The sequence below is a fragment of the Sorghum bicolor genome, chromosome 1 (genome assembly GCF_000003195.3).
Source record: "Sorghum bicolor cultivar BTx623 chromosome 1, Sorghum_bicolor_NCBIv3, whole genome shotgun sequence".
In the NCBI taxonomy this organism is placed as follows: Eukaryota; Viridiplantae; Streptophyta; class Magnoliopsida; order Poales; family Poaceae; genus Sorghum; species Sorghum bicolor.
In genome coordinates, this window is record NC_012870.2 from 79,635,664 (window position 1) to 79,660,813 (window position 25,150).

The 25,150-nt window shown below is 43.8% G+C and overlaps 4 protein-coding genes across 5 annotated transcripts; 2 read left to right on the forward strand and 2 right to left on the reverse strand.

The window, feature by feature from the left end:
• LOC8078003 (bifunctional fucokinase/fucose pyrophosphorylase) lies at window positions 7,538-12,749 on the forward strand. The gene is made up of 7 exons (XM_002465943.2): window positions 7,538-8,012; window positions 8,119-8,401; window positions 8,509-8,879; window positions 9,547-9,673; window positions 9,857-10,849; window positions 11,041-11,735; window positions 12,098-12,749. The coding sequence occupies exons 1-7, from the start codon at window positions 7,695-7,697 to the stop codon at window positions 12,494-12,496; spliced, it is 3,186 nt and encodes a 1,061-aa protein (XP_002465988.1). The 5' UTR covers window positions 7,538-7,694; the 3' UTR covers window positions 12,497-12,749.
• On the reverse strand, window positions 13,662-14,879 carry LOC8059485 (early nodulin-like protein 1). The gene is made up of 2 exons (XM_002468605.2): window positions 14,420-14,879; window positions 13,662-14,343 (listed from the first exon to the last, which is right to left on the reverse strand). The coding sequence occupies exons 1-2, from the start codon at window positions 14,616-14,618 to the stop codon at window positions 13,940-13,942; spliced, it is 603 nt and encodes a 200-aa protein (XP_002468650.1). The 5' UTR covers window positions 14,619-14,879; the 3' UTR covers window positions 13,662-13,939.
• On the forward strand, window positions 16,778-17,890 carry LOC8078004 (mitochondrial import inner membrane translocase subunit TIM23-2). Its single transcript, XM_002465944.2, has one exon. The coding sequence runs from the start codon at window positions 16,886-16,888 to the stop codon at window positions 17,477-17,479; it is 594 nt and encodes a 197-aa protein (XP_002465989.1). The 5' UTR covers window positions 16,778-16,885; the 3' UTR covers window positions 17,480-17,890.
• Window positions 20,321-23,905, reverse strand: LOC110430271 (molybdate-anion transporter-like). 2 transcript variants are annotated; one of them, XM_021447650.1, is made up of 8 exons: window positions 23,557-23,905; window positions 23,295-23,439; window positions 23,008-23,176; window positions 21,738-22,008; window positions 21,393-21,655; window positions 21,089-21,304; window positions 20,860-20,974; window positions 20,321-20,732 (listed from the first exon to the last, which is right to left on the reverse strand). In XM_021447650.1, exons 1-8 carry the CDS (start codon window positions 23,705-23,707, stop codon window positions 20,692-20,694), a joined length of 1,371 nt encoding a protein of 456 aa, XP_021303325.1. In that variant the 5' UTR covers window positions 23,708-23,905; the 3' UTR covers window positions 20,321-20,691. The 2 variants fall into 2 exon arrangements, with proteins under 2 accessions (XP_021303325.1, XP_021303322.1); XM_021447647.1 differs by having other exon boundaries at window positions 20,321-20,735.

Here is a 25,150-nt window from a genome sequence, read left to right on the forward strand (position 1 = left end):
AACTAAAAGAAACTACCTTCACAACTTCACAAGCTTGATGTTTATTTGAAAATATTTAATACTCCGTGCATGTGCCGCAAGATTTAATGTGATGAGGAATTTTGAAAAGTTTTTAGCTTTTTGGTGAAATTAAACAAGGCCTATATATTGTTTCTTTTCATTCTTCATTCTCTTTTCCACACCGACTAGTTGGACAAATTTCAAACTTCAAATGTTGCAGCGGCCGGTTAATTGCGACAATTTTGTACCTAGGCTCCATTTCGTTTTCCTTGCTAAATTTTAGCTACCTAATATTATTTTAGCTACTCTTAAATAATTAATAGAATTAAACTATTTTAGCTTTTTTTTAATCAATGTGTTTGGAACTTTAGCTACTAATAACTAAAATTTAGTAAAGGGAACAAACAGGCCCCTGGTGAAGCAGCAGATAATTGAATTCGTGCTGCTGCAAGATGTCCGAGGAAACGAAGGACAATCAGTGGTGAAGCAAGGCCTTAGTTCATCCTCAAAATCAAAAAGTTTTCAAGATTCTCTGTCACATCAAATCTTGTGACACATGCATGAAACATTAAATATAGACGAAAACAAAAACTAATTACACAGTTTAGCTGTAAATCACGAGACGAATCTTTTAATCCTAGTTAGTCTATGATTGGATAATATTTGTCACAAACAAACGAAAGTGCTATAGTATCGAAAACTTTTCACTTTTCGAAAATAAACGAGGCCCAAGGAAAAAAGACAGGCTATAACCATGAAGTGTAATGGTTGGCACCTACAAAATCAGCGTCACAAAGGAGTAGGCACCCACTCTCACATACTCCCTCCGTCCCAAAATAAGTGTCGTTTTCGCTTCCCGAGAAATAACTTTAACTAAATGTATAGTAAAAAATATTAATATTTATAGAACATAATTAGTATCATTGGAAAGATCTTTAAGTCAAGTTTTTTAACAAATTTATTTCGAGATATACATATTGCATGTATTTTCTACAAATTGAGTCAAACTTGTGGCACAAAAACCTAAAACGACACTCTTTTTAGGGCCTGTTTAGATTGGGGATGAAAATTTTTTGGGTGTCACATTGAATGTGTCGGAAGGATGTCGGGAGGGTTTTTTAAGAAACTAATAAAAAACAAATTACATAACTCGTCAGGAAACTGCAAGACAAATTTATTAAGCATAATTAATCTTCATTAGCATATGTGGGTTACTGTAGCACTTAAGGCTAATCATGGAGTAACTAGGCTTAAAAGATTCGTCTCGCGATTCTCAACTTAACTGTGTAATTAGTTTATTTTTTTATCTACATTTAATGTTCTATGCATGTGTCCAAAGATTCGATGAGATAGATGAAAATTTTTTGGGTGTGGAACTAAACAGGCCCTTAGGACGGAGGGAGTAGTCACATGGAAATGCAATGGCAATTTAGCCCAAACAGACCACGTGTCTCCGGTGCTAGGAGAAGCTCGGTCAGCCCCGGCCCTGAGTTTTTAGGCCCGGGCCCTTTATAATCTCGTAAATTAACAGTAATTATCGTAAGTTAAAGTAGCTACAGAATAAATTATTTTATAGTCAGCTATAGAGTAATAGTTCTATATATAAGTATTTACGAGTATCTATATATAAGTATTTATACCGTAGGTTGAGTACTGAGCAGAAAAATACTACACCTAAAACTACAAAATACTAAGCAATACTAAGACGAAAATTCTAAACGATATTGAATTCTGTTCAGTATAACAGTTCGGCGTAGAATAGTATTCTACACCTAGATGTAAAATGACACTTATATATAGATACTCATAAATACTTAACTATGCATGTAAAAAGCAATATTCATATGCAATAATTCATAAATGTATAAATACCTTAAAAATCATTGCAGGGTTGCATACTTCTAAAGGTGGGGGCCTATCTAAAGGAGGACCAAGGCGGCCACCCCGCTTGCCCGTGTCCTGGGGCCGAGCCTGAGCTCGGTGACATATCTCATCATTTGTTATAACACACAAAATTTGAGCAAAAAACAAAGTCTAACAACAACACAAGATCCCCAAGCATAGCCTGTTGTCTTCCCTCCTGGCCATATATAAATTATGAATTTTGTGACAAGACAAGCACACCATAAAACGAGAAGTTTTAACCAATGCTATCATTTGTTGTCTCTAGAGAAATAGTCCAGAGGCATGAGACCAACAGAAACTGAAACATACCCGGCCGGCATGAGTCATATTTTTGTGGCATTTTCCTATGGCGTCTATACTATAGTACTGGACATGCATTGCCTCATCACCTGACGTCACCGCCCCCGACACAACACACCCATAAGTCCAGAGACGAGGCCATCGCCCCACCCCGCTGAAAGCATTCCGTCGAGCACCGGTCGTGCCACAAAGCTGCCGTGCCGTGCGTGTCCATCTGCTGCATATATACTGCTATCCCACTACGGAACATCCAGACTACAAGAGTGTCATCAGTTGGACCTGCAAAAGAGAAGAGCATCGAGGACTCGAGGGCTCGAGGCGAGGTAGATGGAGTCTGGAGTAATGGCAGGGCAGGGTGTCGGTGACGGATCGGGCGGACGGATGCCGGCGTGCCGCTGCAGCCTGCAGTACCGCCGCCCAGGCCCAGAAGAGAAAGCGCGTGGGTTTCGGCTGCCCCCACGTACGGTGGCGACTGGCGACAAGCCGACGACGGACGCTGCTTCGTCGCGTCCGGACTCCGGACGTGCGCCCGTGAACAACAGCGGCAGCGCCACCATCCCTTCCCTTCCATGCGAATCTTTTCCTCGCCGACTCGACGTCGATTCGGGCAATAAAACCAACGACGTTGTCACGTGGCTCCCACGCGTTGAGAGTATGGCCTTGTTTAGTTCGCAAAAATTTTCAAGATTTTCCGTCACATCGAATCTTTGGTCGCATGCATGGAGTATTAAATATAAATAAAAATAAAAACTAATTGCACAGTTTACTTGTAATTTGTGAGATGAATCTTTTGAGCCTAGTTACTCTATGATTGGACAATGTTTGTCAAATAAAAACGAAAGTGCTACAGTAGGCAAAAACCAAAGTTTTTGCCAACTAAACAAGGCCTATATTGACCGCTGTCGATCGTGTTTGGTGGATGGTGGCGCGGGTCACGAAGCACTGACGACTCGCCCGCCCCGCGGTGAATTTTTGTCGTTGGTGCTGTGCTAGTGGTAGTGCCACACCACACGCGCGTCTTTGGTTGGCCTGTCTTTTTGCTAATGGCGGTTGCCCAGATTTCGGGCCGATCACCAGCGGTGAAACATCCGTCAACTCTAGAAATATATATATTTTTTCAATTCAATCGCACTAGCTTCAAATTACTAACTCCCTTCGTATAAAAAAATTAAAGTCGTTTTAGGGGTTAGATGTTGATTTCACATGCATTAGTAAAAGTGTGTTTGGACGAAGATTACACACGAACGTTTCTTATCCCATCGCCGAGTACCAGGAGGTTAACATATAATCACACCAATTGCGCCCTCGCTTGCCGTTCAGTGTGCATGCAGCCATCTGCGCCAACGCGAGCGTCTGGAAAAAATAGGGGGAAAATCACGCTACACACAGTGCTGAGGGATCAAACCATGCCCACTTGCTTCCAGCCTCACCACGCTAACCAGTCGTGCTGTGAATATTTAACATAATTACTCCTTAGTATGCCAAATTATGTCTAAAATGACTTTATTTTTTTAGTATAGAGGGATTATATGATGTATTGTTAGAAACCGTTTGGATACATATAGTTAATTACTAGCTGGGCCAAAATTTAGCTCGGATTAGCTATAGTTGTCTAGCTAAGGCCTTGTTTAATTTAGAATTTTTTTTGGTTTTAGGTATTGTAGTATTTGGCAATTCATCTCGCGATTATAGACAAACTGTGCAATTAGTTTTATTTTTGTCTATATTTAATCCTCCATGTATGTGTCGTAAGATTTGATGAAAAATCTTGAAAATTTTTTAGTTTTTGGGTAAGTGTCTGCCTATTAGTTCTCTTGTTTAGATGCACTAGAGCTAGTTTTAATTTATTTTTAGCCAGCTCCCAATTAACTCTCGTAACATGTCCATCGTCAAGACAAGTGTCCCACTTAGGCACCTTAGTTTTTTGTTTGAGGACGAAATAGGAAATAAGTAGAACATTTTATTTCTTTTCGGTGGTTCGGTAGGAGATATACTCTACTTGTCAGTAACCATCCCAGCTTTACTATTCTCCAACCAAATATAAATTAGAGACATGTCCATCTCCTTATCAAGGACGGGACCATCTGGCCTGTGTTGAAACCAAATTAATGTGATCCGGCGGACATTCATGCTCTGCAGTTAGAGCACATGCACGCATGATCCAAGCCTAAAGTTGATCACAAATTGAATGGACAAGCCAATAACAACGAAGGAGTACGTTGAGACTTGAGAGGCAGCTACTTGCTAATGAGGCCAACACGTCCTGTTCCTTTGTCGTCCTCAGCCGGCCGGTTGGCCCAAGATAGCACTAGGATCCAACGTACTCCAACACCACCTTTCTCTCTGTCGTTGCAGTCTCATGCAAAACGCACCGCACCGTAGAGCCCTAGACAAAGACGAGGCAGGCAAGCCAGCGAACTTGGAAAGGTGACCGTACGTGCGCGCCAACCGGTTACCGTCATACTCATTTGTGATGTGCATATCCGTACGTACGTAAGTTTTTAATATACCGCTCGGTTCTAAATTACTTAGAGAGTCATTTTTAAAAAAATTTGACCAAAATTATAGAAAGATATACTAAAATTTGTAACATAAAATGGATACTATGAAAATATAATTAGAGAAAAATCTAATAATACTTAGTTGATATCATAATTATTATTATCTTATTATACAAATTTGATCAAACCTGAGATGTTTTGACTCTCCAAGATTCTTGGAATGACTTATAATTTAGAATGAAGAGGTAGATACGATCGACTCATCCCTGTACCAGTCTATTCTTTTTCTTTTACAACAGTGCCATTCTATTATTTGAACAAAGCACATGAATAATTGTGGGTTCAACTAATAATAATAAATAAATAGATATAGGTCGCCAATAATACAGATTTACAGAGTAATTTAGGGGAGCACGTAGGACTGCACGACGATGCATCCTGCGGTTGAGGGCTGAGCTGCCTGTCACCGTACCGCAGGGTTTCGTAGGCCTTGTTTAGTTCACCACGTCGAATCTTATGACACATGCATGAAACATTAAATATAAACGAAAACAAAAACTAAGTATACAGTTTAGCTGGAAATCACGAGACGAATCTTTTGATTCTAGTTAGTCCATGGTTGGATAATATTTGTCACAAACAAACGAAAGTGCTACAGTACCGAAAACTTTTCACTTTTCGGAACTAAACAAGACCGTAATTGCTCGGAGTAGTAAACGGGGTCCATGTCAATTACTCCTTCCGTCCCAAAAAGAGTATCGTTTTAGAATTTCAGACATCTTATTTGATCATCCGTCTTATTCAAAATTTTTACATAAATATTATATATTTTGTTAAGATCTATTTTACCATCAGAGATGCTTTACTAATGATTTATTTATTTTATAATTTACATAAAATTTTTGAATAAGACGAACGGTCAAACACGATTTCTAAAAGTCAAAAACGTCACTCTTTTTGGGACGGAGGGAGTAGGCCTTGTTTAGTTCCGAAAAATTTTGCAAAATCGATACCGTAGCACTTTCGTTTGTATTTGACAAATATTGTCCAATCATAGATTAACTAGGCTCAAAAGATTCGTTTCGTCAATTCCGACCAAACTGTGCAATTAGTTTTTATTTTCGTCTATATTTAATACTCCATGCATACGTCTAAAGATTCGATGTGACGGAGAATGTGAAAAATTTTGCAAATTTTTCTTGGAACTAAACAAGACCTTACTCGATTCAGACGCGGTACACCTTGCACTAATGAAATCTGGTGCGCCACAAGCCCACAACTACGAGATGAGCTACAGTAGCTACTTGTACCAGGAGTACCGTACCTGATCGAGTACAGACGTGTCGCGGACGCGAACCCCTGTTCGACTCATATACTCCCTTCCTATATGGTATTTAGAAGTCGTTTAGGATAATTTTTATAGTATTTAAAAGTTATTTAGAATAGCAATATAATTATTTTTTAAGATAAATCTATTCATATAATTTTTATATTTACAAAATTCAACAATTTAAAAATTATTAATAATTTATATTTCTAATATTTAATCAAAATCTTATTCACTTTACGGAAGGAGTACTGTTTTGTGGCCAACGGCTGTGGGATCAAACCAGGCTGAAGGTTCTAGCTTTGCTGAAGGCCGTAGGCCGTAGCAGTCGGTCTGTTTGGCTGCAAGGCTCCCGGAAAGCAGACAACCAAGACGGCATTTTTGTTGTCCAAAATTAGACATTTGGGATGTTCCCTGAGCCAGGCAAAGCGATGAAGTACGTCCGGCCGGCAATTTACATTTAGCTTAGGGATTGATAATTAGTGAGTTGGCCTTCTCTCTCTTTTTGTTAGTTGTCTGTGCACGTTTAGGTCAGAAAATGCCTTTTCAATATACCATATCTTAATAAAAGCGATTGAAATTACAATAAAAATTTTCATTATAAAAAATGCTCCCTCCATCCACAAAAGAATATAATTATAAGATTTATAACGGTCAAATAGTTTAAATTTGAGTGAGTTTATAGTAAATATAATTAACGTTCATGTCTCTAAATTTATTTATTATAAAAATATATTTTATAACTAATCTAGTGGTGTTTATTTCGTATCATGAATGTTAGTATATTTTTGTACAACTTTAATCAAAATTTAAATTGGTTGTTTTTTTGAAAAACAAAAATTGTATTTTTTGTGGATAGAGTGAGTATGTATTTACATGGACATGCTCCAAATTTCTTTAGCTCTGCCCCTAGAACAGCAAGTGCGGATTAGTGAGTGGCCGGCCTTGTTTAGTTCCGAAAATATTTTGGATTTCGGTATTATAGCATTTTTGTTTTTATTTGACAAATATTATCTAATCATGGAAGATTCATCTCGTGATTTATAGGTAAACTGTGCAATTAATTTTTATTTTTGTCTATATCTAATGCTCCATGCATTTACCGTAAGATTCGATGTGATAGGAAATCTTAAAAAGTTTTTGGTTTTTGGATGAACTAAACAAGGCCACTATCTCTCCTCTGCAAACTGCATGACCTGCCGCCGAGCTGATGAACCTTCACCATGGGCTTTGATCCACGGCTCCTGTTGGCCACAAAATAGTGTTGTATCAGCCGAGTATCTTGATGCTTTTTTTCTTCTAAAGTGCAGGGGTACAACATTGGCCTTTTTTTTTTTGTGGTGCATCGGTGCTCTCACAAAACAACGGACATAATGAGCAAATGGAGATTGGAATTTTTGCAGTAACATCACCAGCTTGTATAGCCTTCTTTCCCTTTGCTGTGCCACTTGAAGATGCACGGAGAATACAGAGGCTTGGGCAAGGCAACTCCTTGACGGTGTCACACACACTACTGAATGCCAGGCTTGCCACCAGCTTCCGCACGCAGTCAATTCTTCATCAGTTAGAGGGGGAAAAGAAAAACAAACAGCCAGTGGCTACTACGCCCCAGGCTGCTGCCCGATCCGAGTCCGAGGGCCGAAGGCGCGGCAGGCGAGGCGATGGACGCGCGCCCGCGACGGCGGAGGCCGCGCACGGCGGAGGAGGCGGCGGCGACGCTGCGGAAGGCGTGGTGCCGGCTGCGGCTGTCCGCGCGCGACCCGGCACGCGTGCCGCCCTGGGACGCCGTCGTGCTCACGGCCGCCAGCCCCCAGCAGGCCGCGCTCTACAACCGCCAGCTCGAGCGCGCCCGCGCCCTCGGCCGCTTTCCCGCATCCACCGCGGCCATCGCCGTCCCTGACCCAGACGGCGCTCGCATCGGCTCCGGCGCCGCCACGCTCCACGCCGTCGCCGCCCTCGCCCGCCAACTCGCCGCCCAGGTCACGACCCACCTACCCTCTGCCCTACCTACTATCGCTACCTTGCTTTACTCTACTCGACCCGTGGTTCTGATGGCGTATTGGGATGTCGGGATTTTCTTCGCAGGCTTCCAAGGAAGAGATCGGCGAATTCCTTCTCGAAGCAGCAAATGGTGGTTCGGGGGATGAGGCCGCGATCGCCGCGGCATCGAGCATCATGGCGAAGAAGCACGTGCTCTTGCTTCACGCCGGGGGCGACAGCAAGAGGGTTCCCTGGGCGAACCCCATGGGGAAGGCGTTTCTCCCTCTGCCTTACTTGGCCGGAGACAATCCCGATGGACCTGTTCCGCTTTTGTTCGATCACATTCTTGCCATCTCCTCCAGTGCAAGGCAAGCTTTCAACAACCAAGGTTGTAGCTCAGACAAAATTCACAGATTAGCGCACTTATATATAGTAATGTCTGAAAGAAGGGACCCTCGCTTTTATTTCCATTTCTAATTGCCCGTGGATGACCAGGAGGGATCTTCATAATGACCGGGGATGTTCTCCCGTGCTTTGATGCCTCCAACCTATATCTTCCTGACGATGCTGCTTGTATTGTGACGGTGCCCACCACTCTGGATGTGGCTGCTAATCATGGAGTGGTTGTAGCATCAAAGGACGGTGGGATTGATCAGGAGACCTATTCGCTATGTTTGGTTGATGATCTCCTGCAGAAGCCGACAGTGAGCGAGCTTGTAGAGGGCCATGCCATCCTAGATGATGGGAGAGCATTGCTTGACACAGGAATAATAGCAGCAAGGGGTAAAGCGTGGCAGGACCTTGTTACCCTTGCACTCTCATCTAGCCATACTGTGATTAAGGAGCTCATGACTAGTAACAAAGAGGCAAGCTACCATTTCCAGCATTTGAGCTATAACATTTAACAAACATTATTAATTTCCTGTCTCATAGTTTCTTAAGATGCTTTTGGATGTTGCCAAGCAGGTGATTTCATTTCTTTTGAAACCATGCTCACTAAATTAACAAAATATTATTATTCTGCAAAAAATATTTACTGTATTTTAGCAATTAGAACTTGGATCTTTGACACCTTGTTGAAGGAATGATTACTGTGAATGCTCAATTCCTGTCCAGGATGCTCCTGATTGTACATTCTGAATAGCTTTCTAACCCTTAATCCGTAATTTGATACCAACACTATGTTTCAGTTTCTACTTTCTACTTTGATATGCTAGTAACTAAACAAGTTAGGTGATAGAAACTGAATATATAGTTAGGTGATAGAAACTGAATATATATTCTTGATCAGATACAGTTCTTTTGTCCTTAAGAAATTGCTAGTATTCACTCTTTGTTCCATGTTGAAAGTGGATTTACAGAACTTCATTAATCTATCTTCTAGTAACATATTTAATTTAGACTTGAAATGTCATAAGTGTGTTCCAAACTCCACTCCTTATGCTCCATTGCTTCCTGCTAGGCATATTTCTCTAATTGCATATGCATCTTTTGAGCTTTCGATTTGTGATCATGCTTGCCAATATACTGCAGCTCAGCTTGTATGAGGATCTTGTGGCGGCATGGGTACCAGCCAAGCATGAATGGTTGCGAAACCGTCCATTGGGGAAGGAACTGATTTCTGCTTTAGGAAAACAAAGGATTTTCAGCTTTTGTTCATGTATGTTCCTACTGATCATTCAGTTATCATTGCTTTGGGCTAGTGCATTATCCTGGTTTTCTATCTAGAGGTTATGCCTTTAAGTTTTTTTTTTTTCCTGATCAGGTGTGAGATATTATTCCTATCATCTTTCGTGTCAGTTGCCCAGTTCAAATGCTTAATTCGGATGGTTTACCTTTTCAGATAACTTCTCATTTTTACATTTTGGCACATCCGTGGAGGTTCTTGATCACCTGGCGGGTTCCTATTCTGGACTTGTAGGTCGAAGGCATATGTGCTCACTACCAGAGACCACTGCTTGTGATATTGCAGCGACAGCTATTATTTTGTCTACCAAGATTTCTTCTGGGGTCTCAATAGGAGAGGATTCATTGGTTTATGATTCAGTACTTTGCGGTAGAATACGGATTGGCTCACAATGTATTGTTGTCACGGTGAATATACGTGAGTTTCATAGTAGCACTTGTTTCACATTACCTGATCGACATTGCCTCTGGGAAGTACCTTTGGTAAACTCTGCAGAAAGAGTTTTGGTTTACTGTGGTCTTCACGATAATCCAAAAGTTTCTATTAAGATGGATGGGACATTCTGTGGCAAGCCATGGATAAATGTCTTGGAAGATCTTAGAATCCAGGTTGTGGATCTGTGGGATTCAACCAGCCAGGACAAATGCTTATGGACTGCAAAGCTTTTTCCTGTCATGTCTCTCCCAGAAATGCTTAATGTTGGCATGTGGCTTATGGGATCAGTATGTGACCCAGATGGGAAAATAGCTTCCTTGTGGAGAAAATCACAGAGGATCAGCTTGGACGAGCTGCATCGTGCTATTGATTACAGACAACTTTGCACCGATTCGAGCAAGCATCAGGCAGATCTTGCAGCTGACATAGCCAAGGCTTGCATGAACTATGGCTTACTTGGGCGTAATCTGTTTCAACTTTGTGAGGAAATGTTACAAAAGGATACATGTTTAGCGGTCTATGAAGAATTACTTTCGTTTTTTCCAAGTCACAGGGATCAGTATCCTGGGGTTCTTCCTCAGAGCAGAGAATATCAGGTCAAGATGGATCTGCTTAGAGCTTCTGGAGATCTTTCCACTGCATGTATGGTGGAAGAGAAAGTGTGGGCTTCCATAGCAAGCGAAACTGCGTCGGCAATAAAATATGGATCGAAAGGTGTGTATTAGTCATCACAACATTTAGTCATTTACAATAACTAAAGACCTTGCATTTCCAAAACTAACTGCTGTGCTTATAGTGACTTTACTCAAAATTCCATGGTTCCGCCACGAGCTAATTGCGGTCGTTTTTTACCATTTGAACCATCGATATTGCTATTAGACAGTTAACAGATTTCATTCTTTTAGAGCCATCGAGTGGCAAGATGTCTTCAAACCATGGAAACTTGCATCCCAGGAAGGCTGTTGTAGAATTACCAGTCCGTGTGGATTTTGTTGGGGGTTGGAGTGATACACCTCCGTGGAGCTTGGAGCGTCCAGGTTGTGTTTTGAATATGGCAATATGCTTGCAAGGAAGCCTTCCAGTTGGTGCTATGATAGAGACAACAGAAGACCACCTTGGAGTAAGAATCGAAGATGATGCTGGTAGAAATGTTTATATTGATAATCTGTCATGTATTTCTCCTCCATTCAAAGAAAGTGATCCATTCCGTCTTGTTAAGTCTGCTCTTATTGTTACTGGAATCCTTGGCCACAAGATATTGTCAAAATCAGGTCTGAACATTAGGACATGGGCAAATGTTCCTCGTGGAAGTGGGCTGGGAACTTCTAGCATATTAGCTGCTGCTGTTGTTAAGGGACTATTTCAAGTAATGGAAGACGATGAAAGTGATGATAATGTTGCTAGAGCTGTGCTAGTGGTGGAGCAAATAATGGGCACAGGTGGTGGGTGGCAAGACCAAATTGGTGGCCTATATCCTGGGATCAAGTGCGCCCAGAGTTTTCCAGGACAACCATTACGGTTGCAAGTTGTTCCAGTGTTGACCACTCCTCAGTTGATTCAGGAATTAGAAGAACGTCTCCTGGTTGTATTCACTGGCCAAGTAAGTTCATCCTTTCTGCTTGAAGCATAAAATTCCTTTTTTTCTTTTACTCCATTGCTTGTGCCCTTGCATGCACTATGTCTAAAAGCAATGGACTAATAACACACTTGCGATCTTTCTCGATTTTGTACCTAGCATAGTGAGATCCTAGGTATTAGGCATTCACAATTATCATATAATAACATCCCATGACGTTAAATGCCTGAATGTTGAAAACGCAAAACAACATCTTCTTGGTCCAGTTATACTAGATCACAGTGCACCCAACAGTTTTCATTGATGGCCATGCTATCCATGTGCCGGTTATGTTTTGTTTAGCAGTTTTCCACATTGCTGTTCCTCCCTAAAATGAATCTGTACAGGTAAGGCTTGCCCACCAAGTCCTGCAGAAAGTTGTGACCCGGTACCTCCGTCGCGACAATATCTTGATATCTAGCATCAAGAGGCTTGCCGAATTAGCTAAGATCGGGAGAGAAGCCCTGATGAATGGTGAATTGGACGAGCTCGGCGGAATATTGCTGGAGGCCTGGAGGCTGCACCAGGAGCTAGACCCTTTCTGCAGCAACAAGCTCGTGGACAAGCTGTTTGCTTTCGCTGGCCCTTACTGCTGTGGTTACAAGCTGGTCGGAGCCGGTGGCGGTGGCTTTGCGTTGCTGCTTGCCAAGAATGTGAGCTGCGCTAAAGAACTTAGACGGGCACTTGAAGAGTCTGCCACCTTCGATGTGAAGGTGTACGATTGGAACGTCGCCATGCCACGGTGACGAGGTGATGCTAGACAGAAGAGAGCCATGCCACGGTCTTCGTTTTTCCATTCTGGTTGATAGATGCCTCTGCGGAGCCGTATTTTTTCTGCCAGCCAGTAGTGTTTTTCTCACAATAAATCAGCCAACAGTAATTTCAGCTATGACTTTCCAGCCACAATATTGCTAAGTAACGAGTAGGAATATTGTTAAGTAATGTGACCATTGTGGTTTTGAGTTTGCCAACAAATAGTTTTAAGTTTGATCAAACCTACTGGAATCTATGATACTAAACAAATATCATTAGACTAGTTATAAACTACTCCCTCTATCCCAATTTATAAGTCATCCCAAAAATATATGAGAATCAAAGCATCTCAAGTTTGACCGATATTATAGAAAAAATTAGAAAGGTTTATAATATCAAATAGATATTACTGTGAAAATATAATTAATGAAGAACCTAACAATACTTAGATGATATCGTAAATGTTATTATGTTAGTCAAACTTGAGATGCTTTGACTCTTTAAAATTTTTAGAATAACTTTATTTGGGATGGAGGGAGTATATATTTTATAGTAAACATATTTAGAGATATAAATGTTGAATCTATTTTCTTTTTTATAATAGATGCTGTTAGCCTGTTATCATTATTTTGTATAAAGTTGGCCAAACGACTTTAAGGGTGATTTTATGACATGATTATTTTGTGACGGAGGAGCATTCTGCTGTACTGACGATTAAACCGGGCATTCTGCGATGAGCCGATGAGTGCGATCCGTGCTTTCCCCTCGCCTTTTCCAACGCCACAACACGGTCATGCCGTACCCTATTGCTCCCACTGGTTGGTGGCTGAATGCCCAATATCGCTGATCTAATGTTTCCTGAAACAGTTCCCGTTTCGTCCAGGCAGATGGATGGCCGACACGAACACCATGGTACCACGGTACTGTTGCGGATCGATCGCGATACGTGTCAATTCCCGGCCACCCCGTCCTTTTTGTGCACACCGACACGATCCAGCACCTGTTCTAGTGTTCTGTTCATCACGAGTCGTCTCGTCTACCGCCACCGCATGTGGGTTGATCTGCCCCACTAGCTAGTCGATCCATCCGCTAAGCTGATCATGGAGCCAGACGATTCAATTACTTGTCGGCGATGCTGTAACGCAAGGAGATCGATGCTAAAATGATCCGTGTCATCAATTGATTATATTTTACAATGGAATTAATTAAATTAATGGAACAAGATGTAGATACTACAGTAGAAACAAACCAGATTTTTTTTTTTTTGCCTCCGATCAATTCAACCGAAGAAATAACTGCACTCACTTCTCATTCATTCGGCGAAAAATTCAATTCAACCCAAGAAAAAACTGGACTAACTCTCATTCCGCAAAAAGTGGAGATCCCAAAACTACAACGAGGTAGCTAATCAGCTAGCTACACATCAAATGTCATCATCAGTGGAGGAGGATTTGGAGGGCGAAGCAGAGGAGGGCGACGACGGATCCAGCGGCGGCGACGGCGGCGCGGGGCGCGGGCGAGGCGCTGGCGCCCTCTGGCGCGGACGCGGATGCGAACCCGGCGGGCGGGTCGGCGGCGGGTGTGGGCGCGAGCGCGGCGAGGTCGGTGGCGGAGGGCTGGAGGTAGGTGCCGTTGGCCATGGGGACGTCGACCCAGAGCTTCTGGCCCTTGCGGCAGTGACCCGGCGCGCCGCTGGCGTAGTAGGCGCGGCCCGGCGTGGTGAGGTTGAAGAAGGAGTTGCCGTCGGCGAGCCTGGCCACGGGGCGCGACAGGTCGCAGGACGCGAAGGCCTCCGGCGTCACCTGCAGCACCGAGTCCTGGCTCGGCGGGTACAGGAACCCTGCGATGCGAGTGAGTGAGTACGGCGGCGGCGGTGGATGAGATGCATGGGTTGGTTGGTTGGTTGGTTTGCTTACAGATGGAGTCGCCGAGCGCGAAGTGGATGGACTTGGCCCAGCGCTTGTAGACGTCGGGCTTGGACGGCGGCGGCACGCCCCAGGCGTCCAGGTCGCCCACCTTGTACACGGCGCCGGCGGAGCCGCCCACCAGGAGCAGGAGGAGCAGCAGCACCGACGCCGACGCCGATGGCAATGCCGCCCGCGCACGCATCCTCATCCTGTGCTCGTGGGTGGGGTAAGCAGCTGCTTTGCTTCGCGAGCGCCGCTGTCCTCTGGCTGCCGCTGCTGCTTTGCAACGTGCAACCGGAAAACCTCTGCTTGCTTGTGGTTGCGGTGCGGGCTTGTGGGTTGTTTATTTATGAGAGCAGAGCAGAGTGCGTGCAACGGGGATTCGGATTTGGCACCACACCATGGCATGGCATGGCATGGTCCGTGCCCGGTTGTCGCGGCTCGGGCCATGTGTCCGGCCGGAATCTCCGGTGCCTACCGCCGCCGTCTCATTAACCAACGGCTAATCACGTCGACGGACGGCGTGGCGTGGGCTGGTGGGCAGTGGAAAATGGAGGTAGAGGTGGACGTGGGGTGGACTCCAGTCCAGACTCCAGAGGCGGCACGTGGGACTGTAGGGGCGACCACGTGAACAGAAGCCGAGCGGGGCGAGTGGCCGCCGAGTTGGCGAGTTCTTTTCTATCCTCCTTTCCCGGCCGGGGTGGGGGCGGGCGGCTGTGCGGCCTGCCGGTGGAGCTCGTGCAGGCTCAACAGTTGCTCGCTACGATCTCGCGCTGTCCACGTAGAGTTTGGGATTGGAGATGAAATTTTTTTAGGCGTATACGTCGGAAGGATGTCGGAAGAGATTTTTAGAAACTAATAAAAAAATAAATTACATAACTCGTCAGGAAACTGCAAGACAAATCTATTAAGCATAATTAATCTATCATTAGCACATGTGGGTTACTGTAGCACTAAAGGCTAATTATAGACTAACTAGGCTTAAAAAATTCGTCTCGTGATTTTTAACCAAACTGTGTAATTAGTTTATTTTTTTATCTATATTTAATGTTCTATATATGTGTCTAAAGATTCGATGGGATGGATGAAAAATTTTTAGATAGGGAACTAAACAGGGTTGTAGACCAGCAGATGCCACCGACTGCGCGCCAACACGTCCCTCACTCATGTTTTTCAGAGTTTCAGCCCCGGTTCGTGCAACCTCCCGTTCCAGGCGGCCGACTCGTGTGTTGATGGAAGGTGTTAAAGTTTAATGGATATTATAACCTTTTGTTTTATTTAATAATTATAATTAAGTGTCTAATTATAGACTAATTAGGTTTAAAAGATTTGTTTCGTAAATTACTCTCTAGCTGTGTTTTTTTGTTTTATAATATTAGGTCTATATTTAGTGAAAGCGTATGCTATGAAAACCAACTGCAAACTATGCAAACTCTAATTAAGCGCACACGATTTTAATCCGATGGCTTCCGATGAAGGTGGGATAATTAACCACTTAAACCCTCCCACCAATCCAATTTTATTTATTTTTTTCAATTCACCCCCACCATAGAGATTATATTCATGTTTGGATCAGGAGATCATCTCATATTTCGGACGTCATTGGTTGTGACGTTGTGTTAATCTGAACATGCATGGAAAAGTGCTACTTGTCTGAAAAATCACTTGTGAAGACTATCTACTGTTTTGATCAGGAGAAAGCTGCAGTAGAGCTCCAGTAATTTTGCACGGCTGGATCGAACAGTTACATTCTCGGGTTGCATGGTCATTTTCTACGTTTGATGGCAAAGAACATCCGCATATATCGCATCCTGCATAACAGTGTTTGCAATAAGATGCCATTTGCTTCAAAATAACAAAGCTCTCTGGACAGAGTGCCAAAATAACGCGAATCAAAGCAGACTCGGAGGAGACTAGTTTTCTTTTGTTTGTCCGTTAGACTGGCAGCATCCTCGTCCTCGCTCAGCTGGGCCCAAATTAAAACACAGGCCTCCAAACTTCGAAAAACTCGGCCCATAGTCTCGACCCTTCGTCCAAGTTGTAGGTCGGCTCCTCTCAAAAAAAAAAAAAAAGTTGCAGGGCCTTGTTTAGTTCCGAAAAAATTTCGGATTTCGCTACCGTAACACTTTCGTTTTTATTTGACAAATATTATCCAATCATGAACTAACTAGGATCAAAAAATTCGTCTCGCGATTTACAGACAAACTGTGTAATTAGTTTTTGTTTTCGTCTATATTTAATGCTTCATGTATGTGCCGCAAGATTCAATGTGACGGGAAATCTTGAAAACTTTTTTGATTTCAGGGTGAACTAAACAACGCCTAGGTCGGCGGCGCTAAAAAGTATCAGACGCGACGGGGGACCTCTTCGCAAATATAACCCGCACCGAATATACGCGGCGCGGCCAAGCTGCCGTGCGCGACCCAAACCCTCCTCTTGCCTCCCACGCCACCGCCGCCGCCGCCGGATCACGCGATGGCCGACCCGCGGCTGTACCCTACGGGGTCCGGGTCCGACGACCGCCGCGACGCCGCCTACCCCGGCTCCGAGCGCCGCCTCTACAACCCGTACCAGGACCTCAACCTCCCCTACCGGCAGCTCTACGACCTTCCCACCTCCCCGGAGTTCCTCTTCCAGGAGGAGGCCGTCGCGCAGCGCCGGTCCTGGGGCGAGAACCTCACCTACTACACGGGCGTCGGCTACCTCGGCGGCGCCGTGGCCGGGGCCGCGATGGGGCTCCGCGACGCCGCCCGCGGCGCCGAGCCCGGGGAGCCCGCCAAGATCCGGGCCAACCGCGTCCTCAACTCCTGCGGCAGCTCGGGGCGCCGCGTCGGCAACACGCTCGGGGTCATCGGCCTCATGTACGCTGGGATCGAGAGCGCCATGGTCGCCGCGCGAGACCGCGACGACTGGATCAACAGCGTCACGGCCGGGCTCGGCACCGGCGCGCTCTTCCGCGCCGCTAACGGGCCGCGCTCGGCGGTCGTCGCCGGGGCCGTCGGTGGGGTTCTTGCTGGCGCCGCCGCGGCTGCCAAGCAGGTTGGGAAGAGATACGTCCCTGCCCTCTGAATCTGATTCCGGTACTTCCCCCTGCCTTGCCGTGATCAAAGTCAAAATCAATTCGTCGCGTGGATGTCATTTCTTCGTTTTCGTTAATTATTTGGGAAGAGTCTCTTCTCAACATTCCTATATATTGTTGACAGCCATATGCTGGTACTATATATGTCAATGATCTGGTCTCATCAGATCACAAAATTTTTGGTCTGCCTTGCAATGTAACATTAGCTGCTAGCTGGTATCGACACAATAATACTGCTTATTGCATTATGCTGGAGAACCCATGACATTGTGAAATGTAATTTTGAGTGTAGTGTAGTTTTGCTACATTGTCGCTGTTTTCCTATCTCTAAAGATGGAATTCTTCGCCAGCCTGGCATGTTTTGATCTGTCAGTGAATTGTTTTAGAAGACAAATCTTGTACTTCTTGAGTCCATGCATAGTTTGGTACTCCCTCTGATCCAAAAATCGGTCATTTTTACTTTTGTTCTAAGTGAAAGTTCTCTAACTCTGAACGAGTTTTACTTGGAACATGTGCTGACATCTACAACATCAAACAATTTCATTAGATCCGACTTTAAATGCCTTGATGGTCAATTTATCTGATATTGTAGGTGTTAATATATTTTTCTGAAAACTTGGTCAGAGTTATAGAAGTTTGGCTTAAGACAGAACTAAAAAACACACATTTTGGAACAAACGGAATAGTAATTTGTTGAATTCCAATCACAGGATATCATCCAGAAGTGATTCATTTCGATAAATATGATCTTCACTTTTTCATCCTGACCTTTCTAGTTGGACCTGCGCATACAGACTTGGTGTATCCTGGTGCTCTGAATATGATAAAAGTGATGTGATGTTCATAAACAGTTTCATAACATCCTGGTCACAGGATATCATTCAGAAGTGATTCATATTCATAAACATGATCTTCATTTTGCATCCTGACCTTTCTAGTTGGACTTGTGCATACAGCCTTGGTTTATACTGGTGCTCTGAATATGATAAACAGTGACGTGATGTTCATATGGTTTTACAACATAGCGGTCGCAAGATAAAAGTGATTCATATTGAATTATATTGATAAAAATATGATCTTTTATTATTCATTTTGGATCCTGACCATTATTGTGGGACTTGCAAATAAAGCTGTGTAACCTGATGGTCTGAATATAATAAAACAGTGATGTGATTTTGATATGATTTACCAGTATCTGGGTCTTGCTCCAGTTTGAGAAAAGTGTTGGGTTGGACTTGAGTTTGACTTGTGAGGTGCAGCATATGAGCTTTATTTGCACACAATCGTGTATCTTCATGGTCTGAATTATGATAAAACAGTGATGTGATTTTCATATGATTTCTCAGTATCTGGATCTTGCTTCAGTTTGAGAAACCCATTGGGTTGCACCTGAGTTCTGAGGTGCTGTTGCGTATGAGCTTTATTTGCAAATGTCGTGTATCCTGATTGGTCTGAATATGATATAACATTGTGTGATTTTCAATATCTGTGTCTCGGTTCAGTTTAGAAACCCATCTGGGTGGAATTGAGTTGGGTGCTGTTGCATATGAGCTTTCTCTTTAAGTCTCTGCATCAATGTTTAAGGTATCTTCTTGTTCGGTGGTATTATTTGTCCATCTCTTGCCTACCGAAACACTGTTTTATGTTGTATGGCTGCTGCAGCTGCAGGTATCTACCGCTTGCAAAGTTGCAATTGAACACTACTATGTGACTGCCCATGCCTGTCTTCGTTCCTCTGCAGTTCCAACTTTCTGGGTCCAGAATTAGTATTTGATGCGTACAAAACTGAAATGAGCAATAGCTTCATTATTCACTGGACACTGTTTTTCGAAAAAGGACTGGCGTTATGCCAACGGAAAGATGAAATGAGCGATAGCTTTCAGTATTTCAGCGCGGCCAGTTTGTTTTCACCTCGTGTAGATCTATTTTCGAATGGAAATTGGTCTCGGTACGCATGTAAATAATTTTTGTGATCACCAATTCACCATTGCGCCGAGGCAATTTCTTTTTTTTTTCGACAACTAGATACTGCAACTGTGATGGAGCGCGTAATGATTCTTGTAACTGGAGCCATGTCATCAGAATATTTTTTTAAAAAAAATTGAGATGCTTATTGCAAACGAATAATCAGAGCAAAATTACCATATCCTGTGAAATAGCTATCTGTGACCTATATCCGTAGTCTACAACTCCATATGCATTAGGTACACAACTTTTTCAAAGAATATGTGGAGCTTGTTTTTCATTAAGAAGCAATAGTTCTTACAACGACCAAAGAGAATCTACTACTCCTGCCCAAAATAATATTGTTTTAACTTTCTATACTTGTCCCAAAATAGATGTCATTACCAATTTACCATTTCTCAATGCACATTTCTCCTCTTCCGATATATGATATCTCTATCTCACCTTTTTTGATTCCTGTGGTACACCACACCTTTTTCATCTTTCTTCAATCGGTAATCTCCGTGCCTAGAGCTAAACGCCACTTGTTACGCGGCACCTTATCTCTGTCTCTTTCCTTCTCGATTCCTTGGGTGCACCGCACTTTTTTCTTTAATCCCCGTGCCTAGAGCTAAAACAACACTTGTTATGCGACGGCGGGAGTATGAGCAACCTCCTCTCAAATCTCATCGGACAAAGGACTAACTAACCACATTGTAACCATGGGCGAGGGAGCAATGGCCATAAGCGGCGTGAGGCTGTTCATACTGATTTGGCTGGTAAGCTCAAACAAATTGTCATTGGTCATCAAAGCAGCCGCCATAAAGTACGCAATTCAAAGATATCCACACTAGTTCACAACACACTTTTCTCATGCTACATGTACATCAGCCAGAATTGTTATCAAATGCAGTAATATAACACTTTCAAGAATATATATACCGTGTATTGTTTAAACTTTAAAGCCAACATTTTTTCAAAATAATTGCAAGAAACAACAGCGCCAACTCATCTAATCTTCTCGGGACATAGGTATAGTTCAATACTTGCTGAACTATATATTGCCCTGTGGATATAAGCAGACCCGAGGTGCAAACTAACAGCCTGGTCACATCTACACTACAGAAACGAAATTACAAACAAAAACAACTGGACTCTACTACATGGTTCTGACGTCCATCTTATTGCGCAGGTGGTAATGAATTGCAGTATGGATGCCGTCTTCATATCTGATTTGAACGTATGATTCTGTCGACACCTAAGGATTTAGTGGCTCATCTTCCTCGATCATTTCTTGTGCTTCTGCAACGAATGTTACCCTATGGTTAGCATTGAAAATGAACTAGGGCAGTGGAGTTTATCAGAGATAACAATTTAGGCCTTCATTGGCACAGGATTGCTGGAATAGAAGAAATATATCACATACTAGTTGATGATTTGTGTAGATCAGAGACAACCATCAGCCGTCTCTGCAAGATCGCTGCCATGAAGAGGAAGATAGAACACATCCCAAACATGACAGTGATAGGGAATGCATTCACCTGCAAAGACAATGTCCACAGGCAAAGTGTTACTTGTGTGCTGACATTTCTGTATAATTCTTGCCGGCTCAATTGAAGAGACCATAATAGTTGGATGAGGAAATGACTCCTTACATTGTAAAGCACCACACAAACAAATAAGTTGAGTGGTATGCGGAAGAAATTCATGATTGTGCTTCTTGCTTCCTCGGGAATGTACTGAGATCTCATCTTCATGATTGATGGCCAGAATATGCCAACACATGCCTCAAAGGTGCAGAAACCAAGAAGCTGAAGAGAACCTCCAACTGATATGCTGCCTCCTTTCACAGAAGATGTCGGCACTAGGATCTGTTTGGGCATTATCAGCAAATAGACATTAGCAATGTTTCAAAGGCAGAGAATACCCAAGGAGTAGTGACTGACAGCACAATCTTACGTTGGTGACAACAGGGAGGACAAGGGTGACAGCCGATATTGAGAACACAATCTGCATATAACCTTCAACCTTGAGCTTTCGGGCTAATAGACGTGACGCAATGGAGCTACCCAACATAGATGACAACATGAATGTAGCAAATATAAAACCATGAGGAATGTCTTCTTCATTTGGACTCAATGCTGGAGTCCATAGGAAGACAAATGTGTACATCGAGCCCTCAAACAATGACTGTATTGCTCCCAGCAATGCAATCTTCTCATCTGAAGATCCAGCGGACAATGTTAGAATGATTTCATATGTATATCTGGTTCTCTGCAGTCTGATGAGATGGGTTAAGCATACCTGAAGCAATTGCCTTAGCTGCAACCTTGAACTGGGCCATCAGGTCCTTACTTTCAGATGGATCTCCATAGTTTTCACTCCATGAGGACATTATGATAGCCATGCCAATCGCTAGAAAGCATGCAGCCGCATCAAATGGAGCCACAGGACCAAAACCCAAGTTCTCAGCAAGAAGGTTCGCGAATAGCCCAGATACAATGGCAATTAAGCCATTCCCAAGGAAGATGGCTTTGGAGAATGTTATGGACAGCCACTGCGGGTCAAAGCCTCTCTGCAAAAGATCAAAGAAAGGTAAATATTCAGATTCAGTAGCGTAGGGCCTCCCCCCTTGTTCGTGTAAAAAAGAAGGTAAATATTCAGTGTCTGTACAAACCAAAATGTCCATCCCCAGAATTCACAAATGTAAGATCATGTGGTATTACTAAAGATTTTGCCGCAAGTGGAAGAGCATGGCATTTTGTATCACAGGCAGCAGCTACTGCACTAGATCCTTTGGATTCTATTGATAATTTATTATCTGCGAATGAGACTAATGCCGCCAGGACATGGCCGAATAAAAGGACAATTCTCAATAAGACCATCCGTGATGGCTTTTTATTAGGACTGGGCCATGCTTGTTAAATGCTCGTCCTCTTGGCCACGTCAGGTGTCAACCACCTGATCCACCGACACAAGTAGCAGAAATCAAACAAAACATAACATGGTGGATTTCAGCTTGAATCCAGCAAGATTTCCCTCAGTCTTTTCTGATCCTGACAAAGCCACATTTTACTGGGCTTATTAGCAGTGAAACATAACATGGACATCTTTTTATTCTCGAAACTTCAAACTATCATACTACTACGTCCGTTCAATGTTCATTATTTTTAATCGTAAGTCAGTCAGCTCATTATATAAGTGTCCTATTGCATTAGCAGTCAAACATCCAAGATCCAATACACTTAGCTAGCTTCAATGACAAGCATGTGATGAATGAATCTAATCTAAGGGTCCTCCCACTATATTAATTTATTAACGACAAGGATTAGGAAAAGGCATAACTTAAGAGCAACACATTCCAAATACGCGTTAGTCTATGCATCTTCTCCTACGTGGCTTACGGATAGAGGCGCTTGGAAAGGAAACCTTTGAATTAAAGGCAAAGGCAGAGCAGTTCTAAAGCAGCAGTAATTCAGTGATGGAGACAGCAGCGGTAATTCAGCGATGGAGACAAACAGACAGTGATAGGCAGATCTGGGGGGCAACTGGCAAGGCAATGGCGATGGGTTACCTTGTTGTGCTCGGCGACGAGCCAGGACTCGAAGGCGGAGAAGAGTAGGGAGGTGGCGATGCCGCCGAGAATGCGGCCGATCATGAGGACCCTGTACTCGGGGGAGTGCTTGGTGATGCAGCTGAGGATGTAGCTGATGCAGTAGGTGATGCAGGCCCTCTTGCGGCCCCTAGAGGAGGCACACCACAAGCGATTCGTCAGTGAGAAGGCAAGCCACATTGGATTGGGACTGGAATACGGAAAAGAAATCGCGGGGGGAAGACAGGCGGGCGGGCGGGCGGGCGTACTGTTTGTCGGCGAGCGAGCCGACGATGGTGCCGAAGAGCATGGAGGATCCAAAGCCGGCGATGAAGAGGCGGCCGATGTCGCCCTTGTCGAAGCCGTACTGGCTGTAGAGGTAGTACACGTAGGGGCCCTGCAGCCAGTCCCCGGCTGCACGAATCCATCCCATGCCATTGGAGGCAAGGGCAACAAGCAACCATCAGAACCACAACAACATTCGCAGATCTAATCTAAACAAGGGAAGGAGAGGGAACGAGGGGGGCGTACACATCATGAGGGAGTAGACGAGGACGTAGTTGTTCTTGAAGGAGTTGAAGGCGGAGGTGGTGGCGACGCGGTCCTTGCCGCTCTTGCCGAGCTCTAGCCCCGCCACGACGGCGGCTAGCGCGCCGAACACGACGTAGTAGAACACCTCCATGGCCGCGCCCGCGCCGCCGCTCACCGGAGGGAGGGAGACCGGGGGGGAATGGATCGGTGGCGCGGAGCGGTGCGCCTGGCCCTGGTGAATTAGGGGCTCGTCCCCCTCGCGGCGTCGATTTATACGGGCTGGTGGTGCGCCGAGCCGAGCCGAGCCGAGCGCGTCTCGTGTGCAGTGGAGACTGGAGGGGAAGGGGAGAGTGCGGTGCGGTGCGGTGCGGCGTGCGCGTGAAAATTCCTCGTCGGGCAGTGGAGCCACTAGGGGGACTGGACTGAGTGTGCGTGCGCCAAATCTTCGGCCGGGCCGCACCTCACCTGCGCCCGCTGGCTGGCTGCTGCTCGGGGTGGTGGACTGGTGGTGCGCCACCGGGCCACGGCCACCGCCGGGTCCGTGCTGGTGGGGATGGAAATCGAGTTGTTTACTCTTGGCGTGTTCTTGAGGGGTCCAATGGTGGGTGAGATTTTTATCTTGTTGTTTGTTGCAGCAATTTTGCTTTCTTGGGTTTCAGAATTCAATATAGGCCATGTTTAGTTCACCCCGAAATCCAAAAAGTTTTCAAGATTCTCTGTCACATCGAATCTTGCGGTACATGCATGAAGCATTAAATATAGACGAAAACAAAAACTAATCATACAGTTTGACTGTAAATCACGAGACGAATCTTTTGACTCTAGTTAGTCTATGATTGGACAATATTTACCACAAACAAACGAAAGTGCTACAGTTGCGAAAACTTTTCAGTTTTCGGAACTAAACAAGGCCATAGATGTAGTAGTAGAATAGAATTATGGATGTGACGAAACTGGTTGCCTAACCGGCTACTCTACATTAGGGCTACCTAGTGCATCTTTCTCCTACAAATAACTACACATTTGTACCTTAATTGCAACCTCGTGCTGCTGATTTAATAAATTTGCTATTTGTTAAAAAAACTACACAACCCAAAGTTTCAAGGAGTCAACTAGAAATATATAAAGGAGAACTAATACCTATATGATGTGTTAATATGTATTGTTTTTTATAACAAGATATATTTTCGTAAAAATATATTAGAATATGCAGATTTTGATAAAATTTTTGTATAAATCTAGCTTATCTCCTCGAAAATTCAGACGTGTAGTTATTTGAATTTTACAATTCAAATTCAAAATAGGAATTCATAACTCCTCATGTCACAAAAAAAACGTCATTGATGGTGAGATTTGATTTGGAAAAATCTTAAATAATGGTTGTATCTTTTAGTTAGGAGACATGTATGATACACTATTTGCATCGAAAAATACTTGAAAATATTACAAATTCAAAAGTCTTCAAGACTTCATTAGCCCTATATGATAATTATCTGTGATTGAAGGTAGTACAATGCAATGTCATAATGGACGAAACACAAATGCCCGTCGATTTCATTGTAATATGACTAGCTTGTAGGCATAAAAGTGCCAA